This window comes from Miniopterus natalensis, chromosome 13 (genome assembly GCF_054644295.1).
Source record: "Miniopterus natalensis isolate mMinNat1 chromosome 13, mMinNat1.hap1, whole genome shotgun sequence".
Classification (NCBI taxonomy): Eukaryota; Metazoa; Chordata; class Mammalia; order Chiroptera; family Miniopteridae; genus Miniopterus; species Miniopterus natalensis.
In genome coordinates, this window is record NC_142093.1 from 24,325,036 (window position 1) to 24,349,044 (window position 24,009).

Genomic DNA, 24,009 nt, shown 5'->3' on the forward strand with positions numbered 1-24,009 from the left:
GGTTCTGTTCCCGGGCAGGGCACATGCCTGGGTTGCGGGCTTGACCTCCAGTAGCGGGTGTGCAGGAGGCAGCCAATCAGTGACACTCTCATCATTCATATTTCTCTCCCTCTCCCTTCTTTCTAAAATCAATAAAAATATAATATATATTTTTTAAAGTCACATTTTTTATTTGATTGCTGAGTTTCCTTCAAATGGAAGATAAGAATGTAAAAGCAAGTTACTTCGCATTTCTGGAAAGGAACTTGCTTTACTAATTTAGCACTTTTTATTTTATTTATTTTAAAATATATTTTTATTGATTTCAGAGAGAGGAAGGAAGAGGGAGAGAAAGATAGAAACATCAATGATGAGAGAGAGCCACTGATCGGCTGCCTCCTGCATACCTGGGCATGTGGGGTGTGTGGGAGGGCGCCCAACCAATTGAACCACGCCAGCTAGGGCTTGATTTAATTTCTTAATTAGAACACAAGTATTATTAATGGAAATTAGGGACTTAACGTATGTTAGAGGTATTTTATTTTAATGACTTGAGTTATTAAATCTACAAAAAAAATGCAGTTTAATTAGTTATAATTAATGTCACATCTCTGCATCTCTACTCTTCCTCATGAGGGAGACAGACAGGAGAGGCAGTATTTTATTAGTAAGAAGCTTTGGGTGCCAGATCATCTCCCTTTCTATAAAATAAGTACTAAACACATTTGACTACCTGGATAAATAGAAACTTTGGAGACCTCCTGTGCTATTTATGCTTTTGGATGAAATGATACTCATTATGTCAGTCAAATTTTTATGATCTGTAGTCTTATATTTTTAAAAATAGGACTTTTATTTATATATATGTATTTTTTTTTTTTAGGAAAACATCAGACATTGTTGTTGGCAGTTTTTGTGACTCCTCTTATTGATCTTCGGTCTGATTTCTCCAAGTTTCAAGAAATGATAGAAACAACTTTAGATATGGATCAGGTATGCAATATACTTTTTAATTCAAGCAGCAGAGTATTTTTGAAAAGCAAAGGTACATCTAAACTTTTCATATTTCTCTTTTTAGTATTTAATTTTGGCACTTTTGTGAGGCTCTTTTGAGAGAGCAGATAGATACAAGATTAAGTGATGGGAAAAGGTGGTGTGTTTTTTTTTTTAAATAACAGTTATTTCAGTGGATGACAATTAAAAGAGGTAATGAATATTGGGTATAACTGGTCTGGGTAAAGGAAACCTCATGAAAGATTTCACATTTGCCAGCTGAGTTTCATTTTGTTTAATTCCAGGAGGGAGGGAAAATTATCATCACTGTAAAAGGGTAGAGGATAGAAGTAAGTGTGGAACACAAGAGAAGACAACTTCTCTTTTTATTATTTTCTACGTAAGGAAGGTGTTTGGGGGAGGAGGCTAGAGTATGGGTATATCAACTAAATACTTGTTGTAATTTAAAAGTTAGCCATGCCTGGCCGGGCGTGGCTCAGCGGTTGAGCGTCAACCTAGGATCCAGGCAGTCGGGGTTCGATTCCCGGTCAGGGCACATGCCCAGGTTGCGGGCTCAATCAATGACTCTCTCATCATTGATGTTTCTGTCTCTCTCTCTCCCTCTCCTTTCCTCTCTCTGAAATCAATAAAGATATATTTTTAAAAAAAAAGCCTCTGCTTGGTCTAAGCAGAAGAAACTAGAGCACACTTAAAAAAAAAAAAAAAAGTTAGCCATGACTGTAAATACTGTTTTGTTCCAAATTTCTTGTTGGTTGAGGACAGCGTTTAGGGTTTAAGTGATTTATATCCTCAGGACTTTAATAATTTTAAGCATTAATTTGTATATAAAGTGGAAATAGTTTCTGAAATAGTTGAAAATATTCTTATATATAAGAAAATGAATTTGAAAGCAAAATTTATGAAAAGGTAAAATTTTGTCTTGTGTTTGTTAAAAATTTGTTTATAGAACAAATTTAATATGAGGAGGCCATTGAATGTAATGTTAAATTATGTGAATTTAAAAATAATATTTTGAAATTTTTCCACATAAATTTCCTGTTACAAAAGATCATGCAGGGAATATATACTCACATTATTCATATTAAGGTAATAGTTTGGCTTGTTAGATTCTTTTCATTCTTAGTGACTGAATTTGTGTAAGTTACCATTTGTCATATGTGATGTTGATTTGTTTTTATTGGATTTACTGAAACTTTGGATTTTAGAATTTCATCAGTGTATGTGTATATAGGTATAAACAGTTCACCTTTCTGGCAATATTTTGTAAATGATAGAGCAATCTTCCATTTCCTTGTAGTTTAAGCAGCCAAAAAACTTACATTGTCTGTCATCTTGTTTAGGAAAACTTTCATTTTAGCTGTTGTTTCCTCTGTAATGTTGCAGTTAGTGGAATGATTTTAGGTGTACAGCTTTTGAATCAATGGGATGCAGAAATACTGTTTCACAGTATTTGGACACAAGCCGTCACCACCCCTCCGCATTTGAGGATATGCCTTATCTCTGATTGGACAGAGTTGGATGTTTGTAGACATTCCTTTAAATGAAAGGATGTGAAGATGTAGTTCTTGATGGTTAACAAAAATTCTGACTAAAATAGGGAAGTGGGATGGCAAGAATTGAGCTTTTCACTGTTACTGCAGCTGTGCACACTTGACGGAACTGAGAAGCTAGGCAAAGTTCTGGTGAAATGCTGCCCTTTGTGGCCACCTTTGTTCCTTGAGCTTACCATCTCCTTGCCGTAATATTGTGAGTCTCAAACTAAGCATGTATCGGAGTCACCTGATGGACTTGTTAAAACAGATGGCTGGACTCCATCCCCAGAATCAGATTCTTACAGGTCTGGGTTGCGGCTGGAGAATTTGTATTTTAAACATGTCCCCAAATGGTGCTGCTTCTCTGGGGACCGCAGTTTGAGAACTACTTACTTAATAAATTAGGAGTGTAATTGAGAAAGAGTATGTGATTTTCTTCCCAACAGTTTGTAGCCTACCTGTAATGCTGTACTTTTGGGCAATCACTGGGCGATATCTGGCCAAAATTAGTTTGTATAATTGAAAATATTTAAGTTTCTGAAAATTTGTAGCCCCTCTATCAACTTACTGGGTCCTCTATTTAAGATCCCCCTGCAGCTATCTTTTTATCTGGGTTATCACATTCACAGCTTGCCCAAAAGATGTTCCCCTCCTATCTTTTAGGACCACCCTCTTCACCTTCTCCCCTTCCCCACTCTTGAACAGTAAAAGCTGTGTTTCTGCAATAAACTTTTCATTATGCGCAGTGTATTAGCCACTACTGTGATAATTACAAAAAGCAGCAGGATGATAAAATCTTGGATACTTTTACTTTATATTATACCTTTTCACGTATTTCCTTCCTCCCTCTCTCCCTGCCTTCCTGTAATGCAGTATTTTGACTGTATAGATCCAAATGTTACCGGTGATATTGGCAACTAAATGATATTGGCTAGGAAATGGCACCAGTTGTTACCGGTGATGTTGGATCTCAGTTCTTGAGTTTGGCAAAGAAAGAACTGAGAGCAAGGAACTCAAATTATAAGAGAAAGCTTATTTAGAAAGTTACAGAGGTAGCAGAAGTGAGCCAGCTGGGCTGCGTAGGCTTACGAAACAAGTTACAGAGGCAGAAGGAGAGCCCTTGGAGCTTGAGAGAGAGAAAGGCAAAGGTGGCATGCTTGGAGGGAAGACGAGGGGGAGGGGAAAGGTGCAGGTATGTTCCTGGGAGGGAGAGGACGCAAGCCCTGGGTCCTTCATCGGCCCTTCATCTTGAGGGCTTTAAAGGCAGAGAGTTTAGGAGAGATCTTACAGCAGGATTTCAATAGAATAGTCTTCAGCTTTATACTGATGTGCCAAAATGAGATTTATTCCCTTAACTTCATCTGTTCTTGGGTGTGGTTGGCACAAATGGCACTAATTGGATTTCTGCTTCCCTGAGTAGAATGATTTAAACTGTTTACCCTTTGGTTAGGGAAGGGAAATGTAAACCACTTACTCTTGTGTCCTTGATTACAGAAGATAGAATTTTTCAGTTTCCTAGATGCTGTAAACTGCTTGGCCATTTAACTTGGTCTCAGTTTCCCTGTTCCACTTGTCCTGGTTTAGTAGCCTTTCTCTTTCCCACTCAGATTTCCATCCCTGATATCTTTAGGGGTGATGATAGAGGGCGGCCTGTCTTCAGTAACTGCTTGCTGCTGACAAGGGCCCTGTCCTCTGCCTATATAGGGTATGGAAGCCTCTCCCTGCCTGATCTAAGGGAGACAAGGGAATGGTGTCTGAAACCGGAACAGAGAGGCTGTTAGCTGATACTTCCAAAATAAGGATAGGCTGGAATCCCTGAAGCATCATCATCTTGATATGGAATTGTATTCAGAACTAATTTCTTGATTTGTTCTATCTTTTTTTTATTTTAATTTCAATGTAAAACTGGGTCCTCATTTGGCTCTAGGATGGAAACCTACCAGTAGCAATATGTGCAACATTTCAAGTAAGAGTCCTGCAATACTTGGATGGAAAGCAGTAATTGTGGCCCAGGAAAGCTAATGATGATTCGCCTAAGATAAATCCAGGGTGGGTTATCCCTGTTGTTGGAGATACACGGAAGAGCACTACCTTACCAGAAAGAGGGAAGGAGGGAAACAACTGTAGCATAGGTCACCAGCTGGTCTACTAAGATACAGTTCTGTAACTATGGGCTTTCATGTTTTATAACATGATACTCTTTTTTAAATGAATCAGATTCCTAATATATAATACCTTTATTATCAGTTACAAACCTTTAAACTTGTCTCTGGTTATAAGGTGAATTCAGCCCTTCACTGTCATTGTAGATATTTGTAATGAATTTATGCATTTAAATTACATGACTTAGAACTACTTTGAGAAAATCTCAAGAGGATATCTATTGTTTGATTTCTGTAAGCTTCACTCATGTTTTCTAGCTGTGCCCTTAGGAGTTCATATGGTTAAGGGAACAGTTATTTACATGAGTGGTAGGCTTGGCATTGTACCTAATGCTTAAGGTGTTTTTGTGGTTACTTTCCATAAATCTTATAGAAAGATTTTCTATTTTTGAAGTAAATGTAGATCAAAACGATCCCAAGACAAGGTCTAAAAATGCAATGATTTTTCACAAAATATAAACAGTTTCAGTTAAATCAGGTGATTCAGTGAGATGTATTAAATTTTTAAACCTTTTTATACAGTATTTGGACCATTTTATCTTTGAATATTAGTTTTCACATACACTTATTTATTTTATCTATGGTTGGTAAAGTAGTAACTTTAGATAAGTTTTTACTGAAAATACTGGGACAGAAAATAAAATAATTTAAAAAGTGCAGTGGCATGATCCTGGTATAGCTATATCATTGTATAAGTATATGTAAGTTGTAAAGGTAATGTATATAGATACTTTAAATGTTCTTGGGAACAAAAAAGAAATACAAAAAATAAGTATGCATATTTTTCTACCTAGAATTAACTCTCAAAACATTGCTTATAATTACCCATAAAAAACCCCAAAATACTGCTACTCTAAAAATTTTATGTATATAAAGAACTCAAATAATGCAGAAAGGTAGAGAGATGAAATTATCTCCCACATCTACCTCCCAGAGATAACTGTATTTATATATATGTATATATATATATATATACATATATATATATTTAAAATATATCTTTATTAATTTCAGAGAGAGAAAGGAAGAGGGAGAGAGAGATAGAAAGAAACATCAATGATGAGAGAGTCACTGATTGGCTGCCTCCTGCACACCCCCTGACTGGGGATCAAGTCCGCAAACCCAGCATGTGCCCTGACTGGGAATTGAACCATGATCTCCTGGATCCTAGGTCAATGCTCAACAGCTGAGCCACGCCTGGCCAGGCAACTGTATTAATATTTAGTCTGTTCTCAGGTATGGGCCATGTTGAGGATTTTGGGGACAGGTGTTGAAATTTTGTATTTTAGTCTCTTACAACAAAGTATTTTCTCACTCAAAATGCCAGTAGTGCTTCCATTGAGAGACACTTTAAACTTAATTTTTCAGCCTGGAGCTTTCTAGACTTGTTAGGGTGAAGATTCAACTGCTAAAAAATAAACCCCAAATATATAACAGTAGCTTCACTAAGAATAGGAGTTTAATTTTCTGTCATAACAATGTGAATGTAGCTGCACAGGGCTGGCAAGACTGTCCCAATGTCTCTGTGCTGGCTTCTCCCTTTGTTGCTCTAGCACCCTCAGGGTGTTGCCTTCGTCTTCAAGGTCCAGTATGGCTTTTACTACCTTATCTTCATTTCAGCCAGTGGGGGAGGGTAAAAGGGGAAGAAGAGGAAGACACATTCTAATGACCTGAATTTAGTCAAGCCAACACCTAGCTGCAAGGGAAGCTGCAAAGTGTATTTTTTGTTCTTAGTAGTTATGTTTCCTGTGAAAATTTGGCAGTTCCATCACTGTAGAAGGAGAGGGGATAATAGAAATGGCCAACTAGCAGCAGCCTTTTCCACTGCCAAAACAAATAGCAGATGTTTGAAATCCAAACCCCAGTGAAGGTAGGCTTTTAGTCACACATAGTCAGGGAAGAGGTACTATCCCCACCTTCCCTTTCCCAGGGGTGCAGGCAGGTTTCCCTATTGTTGGTATTTATCATGAAGTGAGTGTTTTAAATGTACCTTCTCCCCGCCTCCTCTCCTCCTGGCTTTATGCTGGGGCTCTTACTTTGCAGGAGCTCAGACCCTGGTTTTCTCTAACTCAACTACACATTTATTTGAAAAAATGCTTTTTTTCTTTTTTTTTTTTTTTAAGATAATAGTATCCTCCACATTTCTTTCTCCTCTCTAGTGACTTTAATCTCTAGCTTTCATGTGAATTCTCTCCGATTATATCGTCTTTCTATTATGTCAGTACAGTTCATTTGATTCAGTAGTATCTCTTTTCATTGCTATGTTGTACTTATTTGTACTTTAATGATATTGTTAGGACCTAACTTCCTTATTCTTGTTTCTTGATATCATTATCCCATTTTGGAGTTCCAAACCTGGGTTTATTTTTTCTATCTTCTTTGTGTAAGTGTGCTGTAATGGGTATGTTGGGTGGTATATTTTATTATCCCAGATTGTGTGGGAGTAGTGAGTTATTGCTGAAGGGTACTCAGTTTGGCATGTGGTCCTTAGAGTATTTATTTTTTTTAAATATTCATTCATAATTTTGTCTGTTTAAATTTTGTTTTCTTTCAAAAAGAGATTTATATTGGACAGTTAGTAGGAATGAGAAGATCTTAATATTGATTTAGTTTTCTTTTCAGAGTTTGACTCTTCACTTATTAGTTCCTTTAAATCTTCCAATGGGCAGTTATCTTTATAAAAATCCTATTAAATCAAGACTTTATTTCTAAATATTTTGTGTGTTTTTACTATTATGAGATCTATTTTTCATTATGATTTCTTGCTGGTTATTTATTGGTAAGAATTTAGGGAAATTGCCTTGCCAGCGTGGCTCAGTAGTTTGTATATCAATACAAATATATTTTTTTTAAAAAGAATTTACGGAAACTAAGTACTTAAAAGTATGTTTTTATTTTTAATTTAAAAAAATTTTTAGATATGTCTCTTGATTTCAGAGAGAAGAAGGGAGATGGGGAGAGATAGAAACATCAGTGATGAGAGAGTCATTGATGGGCTGCCTCCTGCATGCCTCCCTCCCCAGGGATTGAGCCCGCAACCCGGGCATGTGCTCTGACTGGGAATTGAACCACAATGTCCTGGATCCTAGGTCGATGCTCAGCCACTGAGCCACATTGGCCTGGTGAGAGTATGTTTTTAAATTACGAGATTTTGATGAACTTCTGTTCTATAGTGTTTTTTTAGAGCTGACTTTTTGAGATTCCTGAAGTGGATCCTTGGTTTGGGCAAAAACTAAACATTCTGTTACAGGCTTTGAACATTTAGCATTCTTTAGTAACGTTTAGGAAAAATGTTTTGAACATTGTTTAGTGGAAACATAAATAAAAGTAATACTCAAACGTAAATAAAAATAATGGCATCAATAGCACGATGTCTGTTTCACATGGATAATTTTGTACATTTAGAGCTCTAAGCTCCTACTAAACAGAACTTTACATCTCTTAATAAATAGAAGCTTATAGTTGTCACTGAGGAACTTATGAGTAGTGAGTCATTTAACTCAAAACATCAGTGAAATCTTAAGTAAAAAAACATACTTGCTTCATGACTTCCATCTTTAAAATTTAACTACTCTTTGCTCTGTTTATAGGTGGAAAACCATGAATTCCTTGTAAAACCTTCATTTGATCCTAATCTGAGTGAATTAAGAGAAATAATGGATGGTTTAGAAAAGAAGATGCAATCAACATTAATAAGTACAGCTAGAGATTTAGGTAAGATTGGGCTGTTGGATAATTCTTTTGTCTACATAATATCCACTGGTGTGAGATTTACTTTCCTAGAAGACACAGTTGATTGTGTCAACTTCCTTATTTAAAGTTCCAGACCCTTTTACTACAGAATAAAATTACAAACACAGCTGGCACACAGGGTACTTTACATTCAAAGCCTTTCCTGCTCTTTCAGACTCATCTCTTAGTAACTCCCTAAACCCTAGTGTGACTCCCCATTCCTGCCCAAAAAAATCACCTAACAGGCCCTTGTATTATGTCTTTTTTTTTTTTTAATTATATCTTTATTAATTTCAGAGAGAGGAAGGGAGGGGGAGAGAGAGAGATAGAAACATCAATGATGAGAGAGTCATTGATCAACTGCCTCCTGCACACCCCCACACTGGGGATGGAGCCCACAACCCAGGCATGTGCCCTGACCGGGAATTGAACCACAATCTCCTGGGTCCTAGGTCGTTGCTCAATCGCTGAGCCATGCCGGCCAGGCTGTATCATGTCTTTTAAATAAGACCTGTTTTAAGTGTCATCTCCTCTATAACCCTAATTCTACTAGAAATAGTTCATTGTTTTGGCTGTGGGGTTCCTGAGCACTTCATTAATATCAATTTTTAAAATGCCTGCTATGCTAGATTAATTCCCCAATTAGTCTTACACTATTCACACTGTTTTGTTCTAAATTTGTAAACCTCTTTGTTCTGAAAATCACTCACATGTGTGCTGAATGAATAAGGTGAGTCTTAGCATTTGAACTATAAACCCACTCAGAGCTGTAATACTTAAACTTTTGGAGAATCTGATGCAAGTTATGGACCCTGTTCCCAGAAATATGTCCATAACTTCATATTAAAAAATGTGCACATAGTTTCTGTGGAGAGTCTGTATATGGATTGGATCCTTGCGTCGAGAATCTATGCCTTTGTCCTAGCCAGTTTTGCTCAGTGCTTAGAGCATCGGCTGATGGACTGAAGGGTCCCAGGTTCAATTCCGGCAAAGGGCTGCAGGCTCAGTCCCCCGCTCTAGTCCAGGCATGTGCGGGAGGCAACCAGTCAGTGTCCCCGTCCCCCCCCCTCTGAAAAAGCAATGGAAAAAATATCCTCGGGCGAGGATTAAAAAAGAAAAAGGATTGTGCCTTTGAATAATGATGAAATTCACCCTCTTCACGCTGTAGCTCTCTGCAGTCCCTTTGCTCCCCAGTCAAGTGAGGCATGTCTTTAGTTGTTTGCTGCTAACAACATTTGATAGCCATGCTTCAGCAAATAAATTTGTAGATGCTATCTCTGTCTTCTGGTTTGTGGTTTGAAGATCACATTGATGAGTGAGATTATGAGGAGAGGACAGACTTATAAAAACTCAAAAATCTTTGTTGCATAAAGTCTAGCTGATCTATCATTGCTTGTTTTGTGAAGTTTCCTACACTTCACAAAAAATATTTGTCCTAGTTTTTCTAGAGTTTCATTGTCAGAGTTTCCAGTTTTTGTTTGGAAAGTATTTGTTCACTTTGATTTTCTCTGTCTTCCAGAGAAATGCTTTGGTTAACTAAAGAACCCTCATGCAGAACTCCTCAAGGGCAGGGGCTGTATCTTACCCTCCCAGCATCTGGAACAGTGCTTGCTGCCCACTGCTGGTGCTCTGCATCCCTTTGTTGGGTTAACCTGAGAGCGCATCTACATCAGAAGCCAACATTAATAAGGAAGTTTAAGGATTTTATAGATATCCTTAATTCATGTAGTTTTTTAGGTGAAGTAGGGTTTTTATCTTTCTTATCTAAGTAATATTAATAATTTTCAGTATGCTATCATGTAATAAAAATGTTTTTCACTCTTTAGATTTAATTATTTGAAACATTTACATGGAAAAATGGCTGTTGATATCTATGACAAACTTGTTCTTTTTTTCCCTGATCATGAAGGTTTGGAATCTGGCAAACAGATTAAATTGGATTCCAATTCACAGTTTGGATATTATTTTCGGGTAACGTGTAAGGAAGAAAAAGTCCTTCGTAACAATAAAAACTTCAGTACCATAGACATCCAGAAGAATGGTGTTAAATTTACCAATAGGTTTGTAAGCATGTATTATATTTTTAAGCCTTCAGTAATTGTATAGAACTAAATTATTCTCTGATGAAATGTGAACTTTCTATGATATGGAACTTTTATCATATTTACTGTTAATGAGATAAGGCATAAGGTAAGACTGAAGCTTTATTTTCTTACAAGAGGCTAGTCAGGTGTCCCAATACCACTTGTTAAATAATCCCTCTTTTCCTTATTAACTGAAGTAGCACTTTGGATCTTTTTATAAGATTATTTTTTCACATATCTGTCTCACGATTCTTTTGTCAATACGGAATAGATTGTATTACATCTATTTTATAGTACATTTTCATATCAAGAGTTAGTTGCCCCTCATATCTCTGCTATAGTTACATTTTCACATGTTGTTTTTTTCTAAGAAAATTTTGCTATCGTTTATGAAGTAAAAAAGTTCTTTTGGTATATTAAGTGGCTATATAAATTAGTTTAGGAAGATGTCTACCAGTCTTAATGAGTCCACTCATTAGATTGCAGCTTTTTAAAAAATCAAGCTCCATGTTGAAAAATATCTTACCAGTTTTGTTCTGCCTTTTTCTTGCTGATGTTAGGAAGTTCCTGAGGCAAATTATTCATAGGTGAAGAAAAAATTATTTTAAAATAAAATTTCTGTGCCCAGCCGGCATGGCTCAGTGGTTGAGCTATGATCCAGAGGACTAAGGTTCGATTTGCGGTCATATCTGTGTTTTGGGCTCGGTCCTCAGTAGGGGGTGTGCAGGAGGAAGCCAATCAATGACTCTCATCATTGATGTTTCCATCTCTCTCCCCCAATTCCCTTCCTCTCTCACTTTATTTAAAAATAAAGTGTATTTTTAAAAATAAATAAAATAAATCTTCATTGACTTTGAAGTGGGCAGGGGTGTGGGGCATTAATCCCTTTCTCCTCTGTACTAGAATTTATGGCTGGCCTTACTCCCACCTCTCTGAATATTTCCAGTACTTTTTTTTTTTTTAATGATTTTTGTGGTTTCTTTTCTTTCTTTCTTTAAAGGTTTTTTAAAGTTGATTTTAGAGAAAGAAAAAGGAAGGAGAGGAAACATCCATCGGCTGCTCCTACACGCCCCCTCCTGGGGATTGAGCAGCAACCTGGGCATGTGCCCTGTCTGGAATCAAACCCACAACCTTTTGGTATACAGGATGACACCCAACCAACTGAGTCACACCAGCCAGGGCTGCAATATTTTTGTATATATGATTCCCCCTTTATTCGTTTACTTAACAAATATTTTGAGTGGCTGTTATGTGCAGGTGTTATTCTAGGTGTTCAGATACCCCAGTAATGAAAATAGTCTGTTTAACTTGCTTCTCATAACAGTTCTCTAAAATAAATAGGTCAGGTATATTTCTCTCTTATTTTAAAATATTTTTATTGATTTTTAGAGAGAGGAAGGGAGAGGGAGAGAGAAAGAGAAACATTCATGTGAACGTGGAACACCAATCCACTGCCCCCTGCGTGCTCCCGACCAGGGATTGAGCCTGCAACCTGGGTGTGTGCCCTGACCAGGAATCAAACCAGCAATCTTTTGGTGCATGGGACAGCACCAACCAACTGAGCCATGCCAACCAGGACTTTCATATTTAGATGAAGAAGCTGAAACTCCCAGTTCCCCAGGATTAGACAGCTAGATACTTAAACCTAAGTCTTCTGTTTTTAAATTTAGTAGTTTTTCCACCACACTTTATCTGTGATTTAAGAAATACATATATTTTGGCTTAGATAAGATAGAACTTTTGGGGTGTTATAATCATCTTCAAACCACTCATTTGTTAGTTGTAACATGTAAAAGAGATTGAATGAATGACCGCAGTGATCACAAAAGTTGTTATTCATTCACTGATCCCCTCCCCCCCCAATAGATTGAATGCTTGCTTTGTGTCTGACCTGATCATGTAATTTTCTCTCTTAAAATTGTCCAGTGTCTGTCATCCAAGAAACACTGAAACACAGGGTATCGCCCAAAAATGTATATACACTTTAACAGCTGATAGCTCAGTTTTGAAAATGAAATGTATTTTAATAAACATTGCCTTTGTAATTATTTAAAGTATGTGTATGCATTTTTGGGGGACACCCTATGTTTATTTATTATGACCTATACAATCTGGTCTCTGCCCACCTTCTTTTATCTCTTGCAGCTCTTTCCTTCACACAGCAGTCTCACTTTTATAATGTCTTTGCCTCTTGGTTTTTTTTTTGTAATTCTTTTCATTTGCATGTTCTGTAGCAGTCTTTTTATGCTGCTGCTTGCCCATGTACTGTTCTTGAGCTGTATATGTGAATCATGTCATTGGCTAATTTCATCAAGTTCACAATTACTGTCTTCATTTAGTGATGCCCTTCTTATGATAAGTATTTCCCCCTCTTTTTTTAAAAAAAAATCCTCACCCGAGCATATATTTTCCACTGATTTTTAGAGTGGAAGAGAGGGAGGAGGGGGAAAGAGAAATATCGATAAGTTGCCTCCCACACACACCCTGACCAGGGCCTAGGATCAAACCTGCAACTGAGGTTCGTGCCTTTGATCAGGAATCAAACCTGTGACCCTTCTGTCCTAGGGTTGATGCTCTAACCACTGTGCTGAGCCAGCCAGGACCTTCCTCCTCTTATATTTTTCTATGCACTCTCATTTTGTCTTTTTGTTTTTAATTTCAAACCCTTCCTTTGATACCAGTGAATGAATACTTTTTCTTTAGACTGTATTCTCATGTTCTGCATTTTTTATTTCAGCCTTTGGTTTTTATTTTCTCTTTAAATTCCTCAATAAGATTTAGTTTTCAAAACATTTTCTTTACTTTGGCAACTTTTAGCATCAAAGGACAATTACATTACAATGAGAGAGAAAGAGAGAGAGAGAGAGAGTGTGTGTGTGTGTGTGTTTTATAAGGGTCGGGATGGCCTCTACCCTAAGTAAGGATGAAGACTTATTTCATTCAAATATTTTTGAAAAGGCTACAGGTCAGAATTACCCAATGGAATAATTGTTATAGGAAGAATTATGCTAGTATTGCAAGCAGCATAAATGTTAATGCATTGAATTCCAATCATAATTTTCCCTAATGAGTTCCTCATTTTCTGCTGATATTTCCATTTCAATTTTTGTTTTGATGCTTTATAGGATAGATACTCTGGATATATTTTATGCAGTGCACATTACCTTCAGTAGATGTTTTCATTTAAAAAATAATATTATCTTGATTTGCAGGGCTTTGACTTCTCTTAATGAAGAATATACCAAAAATAAAATTGAGTACGAGGAAGCCCAGAATGCCATTGTTAAAGAAATTGTCAATATTTCTTCAGGTAATAATAGAGCTAGTACATTCTGAATGTGACCTGGTTGTTTGTTTGTTTAATATATCTTTATTGGTTTCAGCGCGAGGAAGGGGGAGGAGGAGAGAGAGAGAGAAACTTCAATGATGAGTGTCATTGATTGGCTGCTTCCTGCATTCCCCCTGCTGGGGATCGAGCCCGAAACCCAGGCTTGTGCCCTGACTAGGAATCAAACTGTAATAATCTCCTGGATCATAGGTCGATGCTCAACTGTTGAGCCATGCCAGCTGGGACAAAAAATTTTTTAAAAATTGATTTTAGAGAGAGGAATAGAGAACAAGACAGAGACATCAGTGTGAGAGAGAAACATTGATCAGTTGCCTCCCACAAATGCCCCAACATGGTCAAACCCGTAACCTCGGTGTGTGTCCTGATTAAGAATCGAACCTGCCATCTTTTGGTGTACGGAACAGTGCTTCAATCAACAGCCACACCAGCCAGGGCCCATTTGTGTTCATTTTTATTTTTAAAACATTTTATCACTTTTATGGGGAGCAAGGGAATCAAAGATGAGTCCAATTTCCTGTCATTTGAATACTTATAATTTTGTGTTCTTCTAAAATTGAATATTATTATCTTGAATATCCCTTGAAGCTTTTGACACATTGATGTCTGTGTGGTAGTTCTACATTACATATAGGTCCATTACATCAACCCCTCCAACCTATTAAAATTTTAGAATCTATTCTGAAATCTTAACCATTGTTATTGTCTAAACATGCTTTGCCTTGCATGTATCAGGGACTTTTTAATGTACACAATAGCCTTTAGGGTTTTGTTTTGTTTTTTCATTTTATATAGTAAGGTTTTATTCTCTATGGAATAAAAATAATTCCAAGGAAATACTGAGAGTTTCAATCCAGACATCACTACCATAAAAATCTTGGGTCATATCTACTTCGTGAATCTCAATTCTGTTCACTAATAAGCATAAGACATGGTCTCTCTGATCTGCTTTTGTTTATAATGAACAGTTCCTTAAGTTCATCAGTGTCAGATTGGTGTTCAATATCAAATAAGAACTGTTAAGTAGAAGCAGTTTTATTTACAACTTTCCAAGAGGCAAATCATATTTTATGAAATGAGTATTTGAGTGAAGTCAAGAAACATCTACTGTTACTATTCTAAGGGGCAATGATACCTTTCAATTAATTAGCTTTTAGTTTTAATGCTCTAGCAGACAAATCTTATTGAAAGTATTGTAAGTAATATTTATGGATCTACATTTATGCTAAAATTCAATTGCATGTGATACTGATGAGAAAAAAATGCTGAAGTAAAAGTCTTGACAGTCAGGTCTTACATGCACAGGCCTTGATGCTCCCATTATATCTTATTACCTGTTATTTGCATGTTTCTTAGGATAATTGTGAAATGAAATGCCATTCTGGTTTCAGACTCTTAAGTTTTAGAAAAAGATGTGTCTTAAAATTGCAAATGCCTCAGATATTACTGCACCTTGCTTTTCTTTCCTTATTAATAAATTATGACAGCTTTTCCTTAATAGGGTTTTTGTTAAAAAAATTACCTCATTTCTTTATAAGCAGTTGTGTGCTTTTATATTTTAATGGATTTTGGTAAGGGGGCATCATACTCTTTGTATTTTTGAAATCTGTTCATAGTGTTGGAAAATGTAGCAACACATTGTAACCTCATGTTGAGTTTTAGGTGTTAGTTTTGAGTTGTAGCAAACTTCTATTAATTTTTTTAAAGTTACTTAAATTAGGAAATAATTTACATAATTTTATAATTTCCAAATGGGGAAGTTAAATTTACTTTTAAAGCTGCTTCTATATATTTTTTATTATCCAGTGTTCCTGTGTACCTTTTCTGTTTTTGTATAGGCTATGTAGAACCGATGCAGACACTCAATGACGTGTTAGCTCAGCTAGATGCTGTTGTCAGCTTTGCTCATGTGTCCAATGGAGCACCTGTTCCATATGTACGACCCGTCATTTTGGAGAAAGGAGAAGGAAGAATTATTTTGAAAGCATCCAGACATGCTTGTGTTGAAGTTCAAGATGAAGTTGCATTTATTCCCAATGATGTTCACTTTGAAAAAGATAAACAGATGTTTCACATCATTACTGGTAAAAATCCTAATTTATGGACTATTTTGGGTAATGTTCCTTTTTTAATGTTGGAATGAACATATGCTTAAAATTGATGAAGAAAATCCTAGTTTTTGACATTGGAAAAAGAATGTTATTTATATGAATGAATAATATATTCACATTGGATTAGAGGAAAGAAAGATTTGAGGGGGGGTAAAGGCTTATGAGAAAATACTGTATTTATAAGAAACTTCTGTTCTAGGAGTTTAGGGCATTTAAAAATGAACATCTCTTCTTCCTCAAAGCTTACCTTTGAGTCAGTTCGTTCAGTAGTGAGGTCATTGAAGATCAAGCAGAATTGGCTGCTGGGATGACCTCAGTTTAGGTTAGCAGTTCTTTTAAAGACACGACACTTGCCTGGCCGGGTGTGGCTCAGCGGTTGAGCATCGACCTAGGATCCAGGCGATCGAGATTCGATTCCCAGTTGGCACATGCCCAGGTTTCAGGCTCATCCCCAGTTGGGGATGTGCAGGAGGCAGCCAATCAAGGACTCTCTCATCATTGATGTTTCATCTCTTCCTCTCTGTGAAATCAATAAAGATATATTAAAAAAACAAGAAAATAAAGACATGACACTTGCAGACTAGTGCAGCTAGTCTCTCAAACTAAAATGTTTTGAGAGATCTTAACCAGGTTCCAAAAAACAAGGGAGGGAGATAGGAGTCTCTGGGCAAATGTATTCTATTTCCCCAAATGGATTTTCAGGTTTATATAATCTAACCTGGACATGTAAATTGTTCATTTTCCAGAAGTAGGGTCATGTCTTAGGGCTTTAGTGTGGGTTTTAAGTGGTTTGAAGGATTTGACCATACTGATCCATTCACTAATAGCCCATTTATTAATGAGTTACAGTTTTTAGTCAATTAGGGCTATACTACTTTTCTGGATGTTATAAATTTATTCTGCAGGCAGCTCTGTGAGCTGTGGTCTTTCTAGGACATAGTCAAGTTATAGGTAAGATATATTTTCTTATGCGTCCTCTCCATGAAGGGAGCAGTATAGGTTTGTCTGAAGAGAAAATAGCATTGCTTCAGGGAGTAGTATTGGCAGCAACTTTGTTAATGTCTTTGGGCAGCTTATGGTTCTGTTTCTTTCATGTCACATCATATTACCTAGGTGATTAATCACCAATGTGTAATTTAGGGCTAACAGTCAATTTATTAGCAGAAGTAAATAATTTTGCTTTTTGATATAATGTGTTTTATAGGCCCCAATATGGGAGGTAAATCAACATATATTCGCCAAACTGGGGTGATTGTTCTCATGGCCCAAATTGGGTGTTTTGTGCCATGTGAGTCGGCAGAAGTATCCATTGTGGACTGTATCTTGGCTCGGGTAGGGGCTGGTGACAGTCAGTTGAAAGGAGTCTCCACCTTCATGGCTGAAATGTTAGAAACTGCTTCTATTCTCAGGTGAGTGCATTTCCCAGTTCCCTGAAAATGGAAATGAATGTCCCTATCCTATGAGAAGTACATTTGCAGATTCACCTGTAAAAACATCTGAGGACTTAGCTTTTGTCTAGTGTAATAGTTTTTATGTGAGCTTTTTATACTTTATATTATCTTAAAAGGGTGATTGGGGATAGTTGTGGAAAACTTTGATTTTTAAAGTTGTCTTCTTAAGGTTTCTGGTAGTTCTTCACCTTATATTCTTCTACTACCATGTGTTTGCCTACACTGTTCACACTACCTGGAATGGTCCCTCCTTGCCCTTTACCCAAGTCCTTTCCAATCTTTACAGGCCCTAGTGACAGAAATTCATTTTCAGTGATTATGTGTGTGTGTGGGGGGGTGGGTGAGAGTGAGAGAGACAGACAGACAGACATGAACCTAAGGTCTAGGTTATTTCCTCATTGAACTCTGCCATATCTGAAATTTGTTACGTTTTTATTTTAGAGGGTACTGAAATCTCTTGTCTTTATTTTACTTTTCAGAAGTTTCTTTGAAGGCACAGAGGCTATGCCTTTTGGTTTTTGGTGTCCTTAGTAAATTATGTGTTGAGTATTGTTTGTTCAGTATAGTAATTAGTTAACAAGTTAATATTCATAACTTAAAGATTAAAGAAATAAGCAAAAGATGTCAATGGCAGTTCACAGAAAAGGAAATAAATGACCAATAATTATATGGAGAACTGTCATATTCTCTAATTAAAAAAAAAAATTTTCCCTCCTTACATTTGGTTAAGTATTATGGCAGGCACACAGATTTTCATACCCTTGTCCCATCTTCGTGTGATATTATATATTTTAAAAAATTTTTACTTATTGATTGTAGAGAGAGAAACACTGATTTGTTGTTCCACTTATCTATGCAATTGGTTGATTCTTGTATGTGCCCTGACTGGAGATCATACCCACAACCTTGGTGTATCAGGGCGATGCTCTAACCGAGTCACTACCCAGCCAGGGCTGGTATTATTATTTTTTTAAATCTTGGCTGATTTGATTTTTTTTGCCATTTGTTTCTTCTTCTATCCATTGTTCATGTCCATGCCCATTTTTCTCTCCTGAAGTTTGAGTGCTTTTTATTGACTTTGTCGAAATTTTTAACATTAAAGTAATGAATCTGTTATGTTTGTGGCATATCTTTTCTGTTATATTGTCTTAATTTTGTTTCTTGCATTATTATTTTTTGGGACATTTTCATGTAATTATGTGTTTCAGGTCTGCAACCAAAGATTCTTTAATAATTATAGATGAATTGGGAAGAGGAACCTCTACCTATGATGGATTTGGGTTAGCATGGGCCATATCAGAGTACATTGCAACAAAAATCGGTGCTTTTTGCATGTTTGCAACCCATTTTCATGAACTTACTGCCTTGGCCAGTCAGATACCAACTGTTAACAATCTGCATGTCACAGCACTAACTACTGAAGAAACCTTAACTATGCTTTATCAGGTGAAGAAAGGTGAGTGTAGACCACTGGTATACTGAAAATTTAGAGTGTGACAGTGGAGAACTTCCTTGAAATCATCAGTAGTTGCCTTATTGTAAATTTTAGTATGAATTATTGACATTTTTACAGAACACATTTATTTCTTAATTCACAGTCTGGGAGCAGGGACATGGTACATTATCTCTATTTCTGTGTCTTATAGTAGGACCACTCACTCTAAAACAATCACAGAAAAAATAATTTATGCTCTTGAATGTCATCACAGAGGAATTTTATACTACCTCGTAGATCAGTGTACTTTCTCGTCAAATTAGCAAATAGTAACAATAAGCTCTGAAGTTCCAAGGCTCTAGCTGGTACTGTTTATTAAACTGTATTATAATGATCTGGTTATGTTAAGGGTGTATTACATAAACAGGTTCATTTAAAGCTGGGGTTTCCAGAGTTCCTGAAATTGTTAGTAGTTATGTAAAGAATGACTTCATTTATAGGCATTTCAGTCTGTCAGAAAAGTCATTTGTGGGTGTGGCAGCTAATCAGATTACTGAATTGATGAGATTAATGTGCTGTAAAGTTTTTATATTACTTAAACATTTCACCAATCATCAGAATAACTTGTTCAGATGGCTTCCTGATGAACACATTTTACTGCATCAGTAGGTTGCACATAAGTGAGATAATTACTTTGGGGTCTTTTATCCTTTTGTTATTTATGCTTCAGTAGGAATTCTTTTGCGTTACTGTGTTTGCATTATTATTATCAACATAAAATATAGATAATATATTTTAGTTGGACCTGGCATTTAGCATAAAGTTGAAGCTTTGCTTTTAAATTATTATGTTTTGTGTGTTATATATGTGGGTTCAGAATATTTTAAAAAATACCAAATGATGTACAAAGAAGATAGGAATAAGTTTGTCCTTCAATGTGGGTGTTTATCAAACATATGCTTCTATTTTTATTTGTTTCTCTTAGTTGTGCAAAGTGTTCAGCTCAAGAATGCAAGTAGGCCCCCCAACAATATGCAGTTGATACATAATTGAGGCAAAAATGGAAGCTTTATAATAACTGCAAGCGTCATTTGTATTAAACATTTGGAAAGAATGTCTTAAGTCTGTTTTTTGCAAATGGTGATGAAGATCATCAACCTAGTCTATAAATTTACTAGTGATTTGGGTCAAAAAATTCCATTGTCATTTGTTTGTAGTAGTTTAGAATCAGAATGAGATTATGTAAGAATGGTAAGTAATTTATTTATTTTTAAATTTATTTATCCAGCCAGTTTTCTGGAGTCACTATCTCTAGAGAATTATGTAGGCGGATCCAGAGGCTAGACCAATCACTAGTAATAAATCAGTATATTTTGAATTAAATGCTCCTCTTAATTAATGACACTTTTACATTTATTTTTTTTTCTTAGTACTTTAATTCTTCCCTTATGAAATGAGAAAACCTCAGAGAGATACAGTTGATTAATTTTTCTTCAGATTCAGATATTTGTCTAGGCCTTTGAGGATTATCTGTCAAGCTTTTTCTCTGCTATTTTTATTTTTCTACTACATTTGTCAAGGATAAAATATAGCACTGAGCTAGGTCATAATCACTTTTCACTGGAGGCTTAATTAAAATTCCTTTATCTCTGTTACTCTGAAACGTTTGGCTAATGTGTTTGAAATAATACAAAATTGAGTTTTCTAATGACAAGGTAAGAAGGATTAAGTTCCATTTATATAAAATGCTGTCTCTTCCTACCCTGCCCCCTCCCCCCACTAATCTTCCCACTTTCTTGTAGGTGTCTGTGATCAAAGTTTTGGGATTCATGTTGCAGAGCTTGCTAATTTTCCTAGGCATGTAATAGAGTGTGCTAAACAAAAAGCCCTGGAACTAGAGGAGTTTCAGAATATCGGAGTATCACAAGAAAATGATGAAATGGAACCAGCAGCAAAGAGGTGCTATCTGGAAAGAGAGGTTTGTCAGATTGATTCTGTAGTTATTTAACCTCTGTATTGTTACATATATCAGGTCGCCAAGATAGGTTATTTTTTCCCTATATGATTGTAATGTTTACTTATTGATCACTATTGGGGTTCACTTACATTTCTTTGCATGGCAAAGAATTCATCTGTATCATTTTAATTTCTGCACTGTATAAACATCTGCATGATCAAAAGGTAACATTTCAAGTGCCAGATTTAAATAGGAGGATAGACAGGCAGGCAATAGTGTAGTGAAGGCCTGGGGGCAGGGGCAGGGGTGAAGGGAGATGCGGGGTGAAGGGAGATGCAGGGTGGAGGGGAGGGGATCAATGGGGAGGAAGGGGGGACATCTGTAATGCTTTCAGCAAAGATAAATTTTTTTAAAAAATGTCTTTATTGATTTCAGAGAGAGGAAGAGAGAGAGAGACAGACAGACAGACTTCATTGATCGGCTGCCTCCACGCCCCCCACTGGAGATTGAGCCCGCAACCCAGGCATGTGCCCTGACTGGGAATCGAACCTCGATTTCCTGGATCCTAGGGCAATACTCAACCGCTGAGCCACACCAGCTGGGCAGCAAAGATAAATTTTTTAAAAAGTAGGAGGCTAGGACAGTTTGTCTAGGTTTAAAATAAGTAATTCAAAGGAGTTAATAGACGTCCAAGCAGATCTTTAATTACTTCATAAATGATTATCAAGTCCAGCTAAGGTGCATATTTACTCAGTGCTTTAGTTAAAGTGATACCAACGAAATAAAAATAGTTCCTGTCCTCCAGTTGTTTAGGATATAGTTGGAGAGATAAGAATAATGAATATGTCATAGTCATAAAGAATAAAATGTCATATAACAAATGTTTACTCAGGAAAGCTGCTTGTGGGCGGGATGTCAGTTCTCGTGGGAGAAATGGGCCTTCTCTGAGTGATGGGTGAAATTTAGAGGCTCACACAGAAAGGTACAAGCATATGCCCAGTGTACTTTTTAAAAATTAAAGGATGATTCTCTGTAATAATGAAAAGAATCTTAATTCACTACTGGGTTCTAGCAACATTTACTGTGACAACTTTTTACTTGTCATGTTTTTAGCTTTTACCAGTAAATGTTTTGTTCTTACTTGAAGGATAACTGATTATTAACAGTAATTGGTGATGTATATGATTTTTGAGCTTAAAAGTATGATTTCATCTGTTGTGCCTATATAATCAGGAACAATGTGTTATAACTTGTTAATAGCTTTAAGTATGGAAGATTGCCATCCTGCATATGAAATGGTCTTGGTATTGGCATCACAGTTCTGTGTGATCTGGGATTAGGTAGACTCCTTATATAATCCCTGGCTTCCAGTTGGAACAGAAGCCATATACTTTTGATAATATTCATTACAATGTATTGTGAAAAATTTTCAAGTTAAGGGAGACAAAAATGCACTTTTTTAATAGAGAAGTATTTTTCCCCTTCTTTTTTTGATACGTATCTTTCTTTCACCTTTAAGGCACTTATTATCAACTGGCTCCCTGTGTGAAAAGCAGACTACTTCACATACAATGATAAACATTTCCATAGTACTTACCCATTGCAGGGCACTGTACTTTACACACGTTAACTCTTCAATTCTCACAATAGCCCTGTGAGGTTGGTAGTAGTATCCTCATTGTATGGGTAAGGAATGTGAGTAAAGAATTTGCCCATAGGTTACATGGCAAGTAATAAGCATTCTTTAGAATGGTAATAACTAGGCAGAAAAATAAATTAAAAAAGAAACATCCTGTGTATGAGTATTAAATTTTCAGTTGCTGTTTATGCCTTATAGTACTTGTAAACCTTGAATTCTTTTTCTCTCAGAAGCCTACATTTACATATATCAGGTATGAAAATCGAGGAATTTGGGAACTATTGAAGTATCCAGCCCCTTCTCATTAGCAGCTGAATGTATATCTATGAGCACCCTTTTAATGCCTTGCTGTAAGGAAGTATGATCAACTAAGGGTTTTGCCATTCAGTTCACCCTTGAACAGCAAGGGTTTGAATTTCCATGGGTGTACTTATATGTGAATTTTTTCAATAAATACTTTAAATGTATTTTCTTATTACTTTCTTAATAACATTTTCTCTAGCTAATGTATTTTAGGAATACAGTATGTAATACACATAACATACACAATATGTGTTAATTGACTGTTTATGTTATCAGTAAGGCTTCCGGTCAACCAGCAGGCTATCAGTAGTTAAGTTTTTTGGGAGTCAAAAGTTATACACAGATCTGCAGCTGCCCAGGGAGGTCAGTACTCCTAAATTCTGTTTTATTCAAGGGTCAACTGTATATACTAGACCGTGCACACTTAAAATTTAAAGAATGTTTTTAAAATATTGAGTGGCATGTTTAGGTGGAAGTTTAATGAAACAATTCATTATTATTTAATGTAACTTTTAGAAAAGACATTTTAAAGACTAATGGGACATTCACATGTTTTTCAGCAAGGCGAAAAAATTATTCAAGAGTTTTTATCCAAGGTGAAGCAAATACCTTTTACTGAAATGTCGGAAGAAAATGTTATGATGAAGTTAAAACAGCTGAAAGCTGAGGTGATAGCGAAGAATAACGGGTTTGTAAATGAAATCATTTCACGAATAAAGGTTACTACGTGAGAAAATCCACTAACAGAATGAAGATAATATTGATAAGCTATAGTCTGTAATACTTTGTAGTGTTTTATATTAGTCCATTTTACATTGTGATGGCAATTTATGCCCATGGGGTATCAACTTAATAAAATATTTAGTAATACTTTGCTTTGCCTGAGTACATTTTCAGAGATCCTTATTTTGAAAAGTGATAGCTGTGATTGAGGAATACTTAAATGGACATGGGCAACAGTAGGCAATATGTTGAATTTTACAAATAAAATCATGTAGTTTGTGGAATTTGTTATTGTATTTCTTTGTAGTAGGACTCTACACATATTTATGCCCAAGTGGTATGGAGGAAATAAGTAGCACAGAGACTTTGTAAAAGTGAAGAATCTTTTTTTAAAAAATATATCTTTATTGATTTCAGAGAGAGAAAAGGACAGGGAGAGAGATAGAAACATCGATGATGAGAGAGTTGTAATTGATGGGCTGTCTCCTGGATCCTAGGTCGATGCTCAACCACTGAGCCATACCTGGCCAGGCTAAAGTGA

The 24,009-nt window shown here is 36.2% G+C and overlaps 1 protein-coding gene across 2 annotated transcripts in view; it reads left to right on the plus strand.

The window, feature by feature from the left end:
• MSH2 (mutS homolog 2) overlaps nt 1-23,752 on the plus strand; it is a 49,502-nt gene extending 25,750 nt beyond the window's left edge. For both annotated transcript variants that reach the window (XM_016222169.2, XM_016222170.2), the window contains exons 8-16: nt 863-972; nt 8,278-8,401; nt 10,329-10,479; nt 13,716-13,813; nt 15,688-15,933; nt 17,165-17,369; nt 18,620-18,867; nt 20,649-20,824; nt 23,306-23,752. In XM_016222169.2, the coding sequence (XP_016077655.1) occupies nt 863-972; nt 8,278-8,401; nt 10,329-10,479; nt 13,716-13,813; nt 15,688-15,933; nt 17,165-17,369; nt 18,620-18,867; nt 20,649-20,824; nt 23,306-23,476 (1,529 nt within the window). In that variant the 3' untranslated portion in view covers nt 23,477-23,752. The remainder of the gene's footprint in view (nt 1-862; nt 973-8,277; nt 8,402-10,328; nt 10,480-13,715; nt 13,814-15,687; nt 15,934-17,164; nt 17,370-18,619; nt 18,868-20,648; nt 20,825-23,305) is intronic.
• The last annotated feature ends 257 nt before the right edge of the window (nt 23,753-24,009 follow it).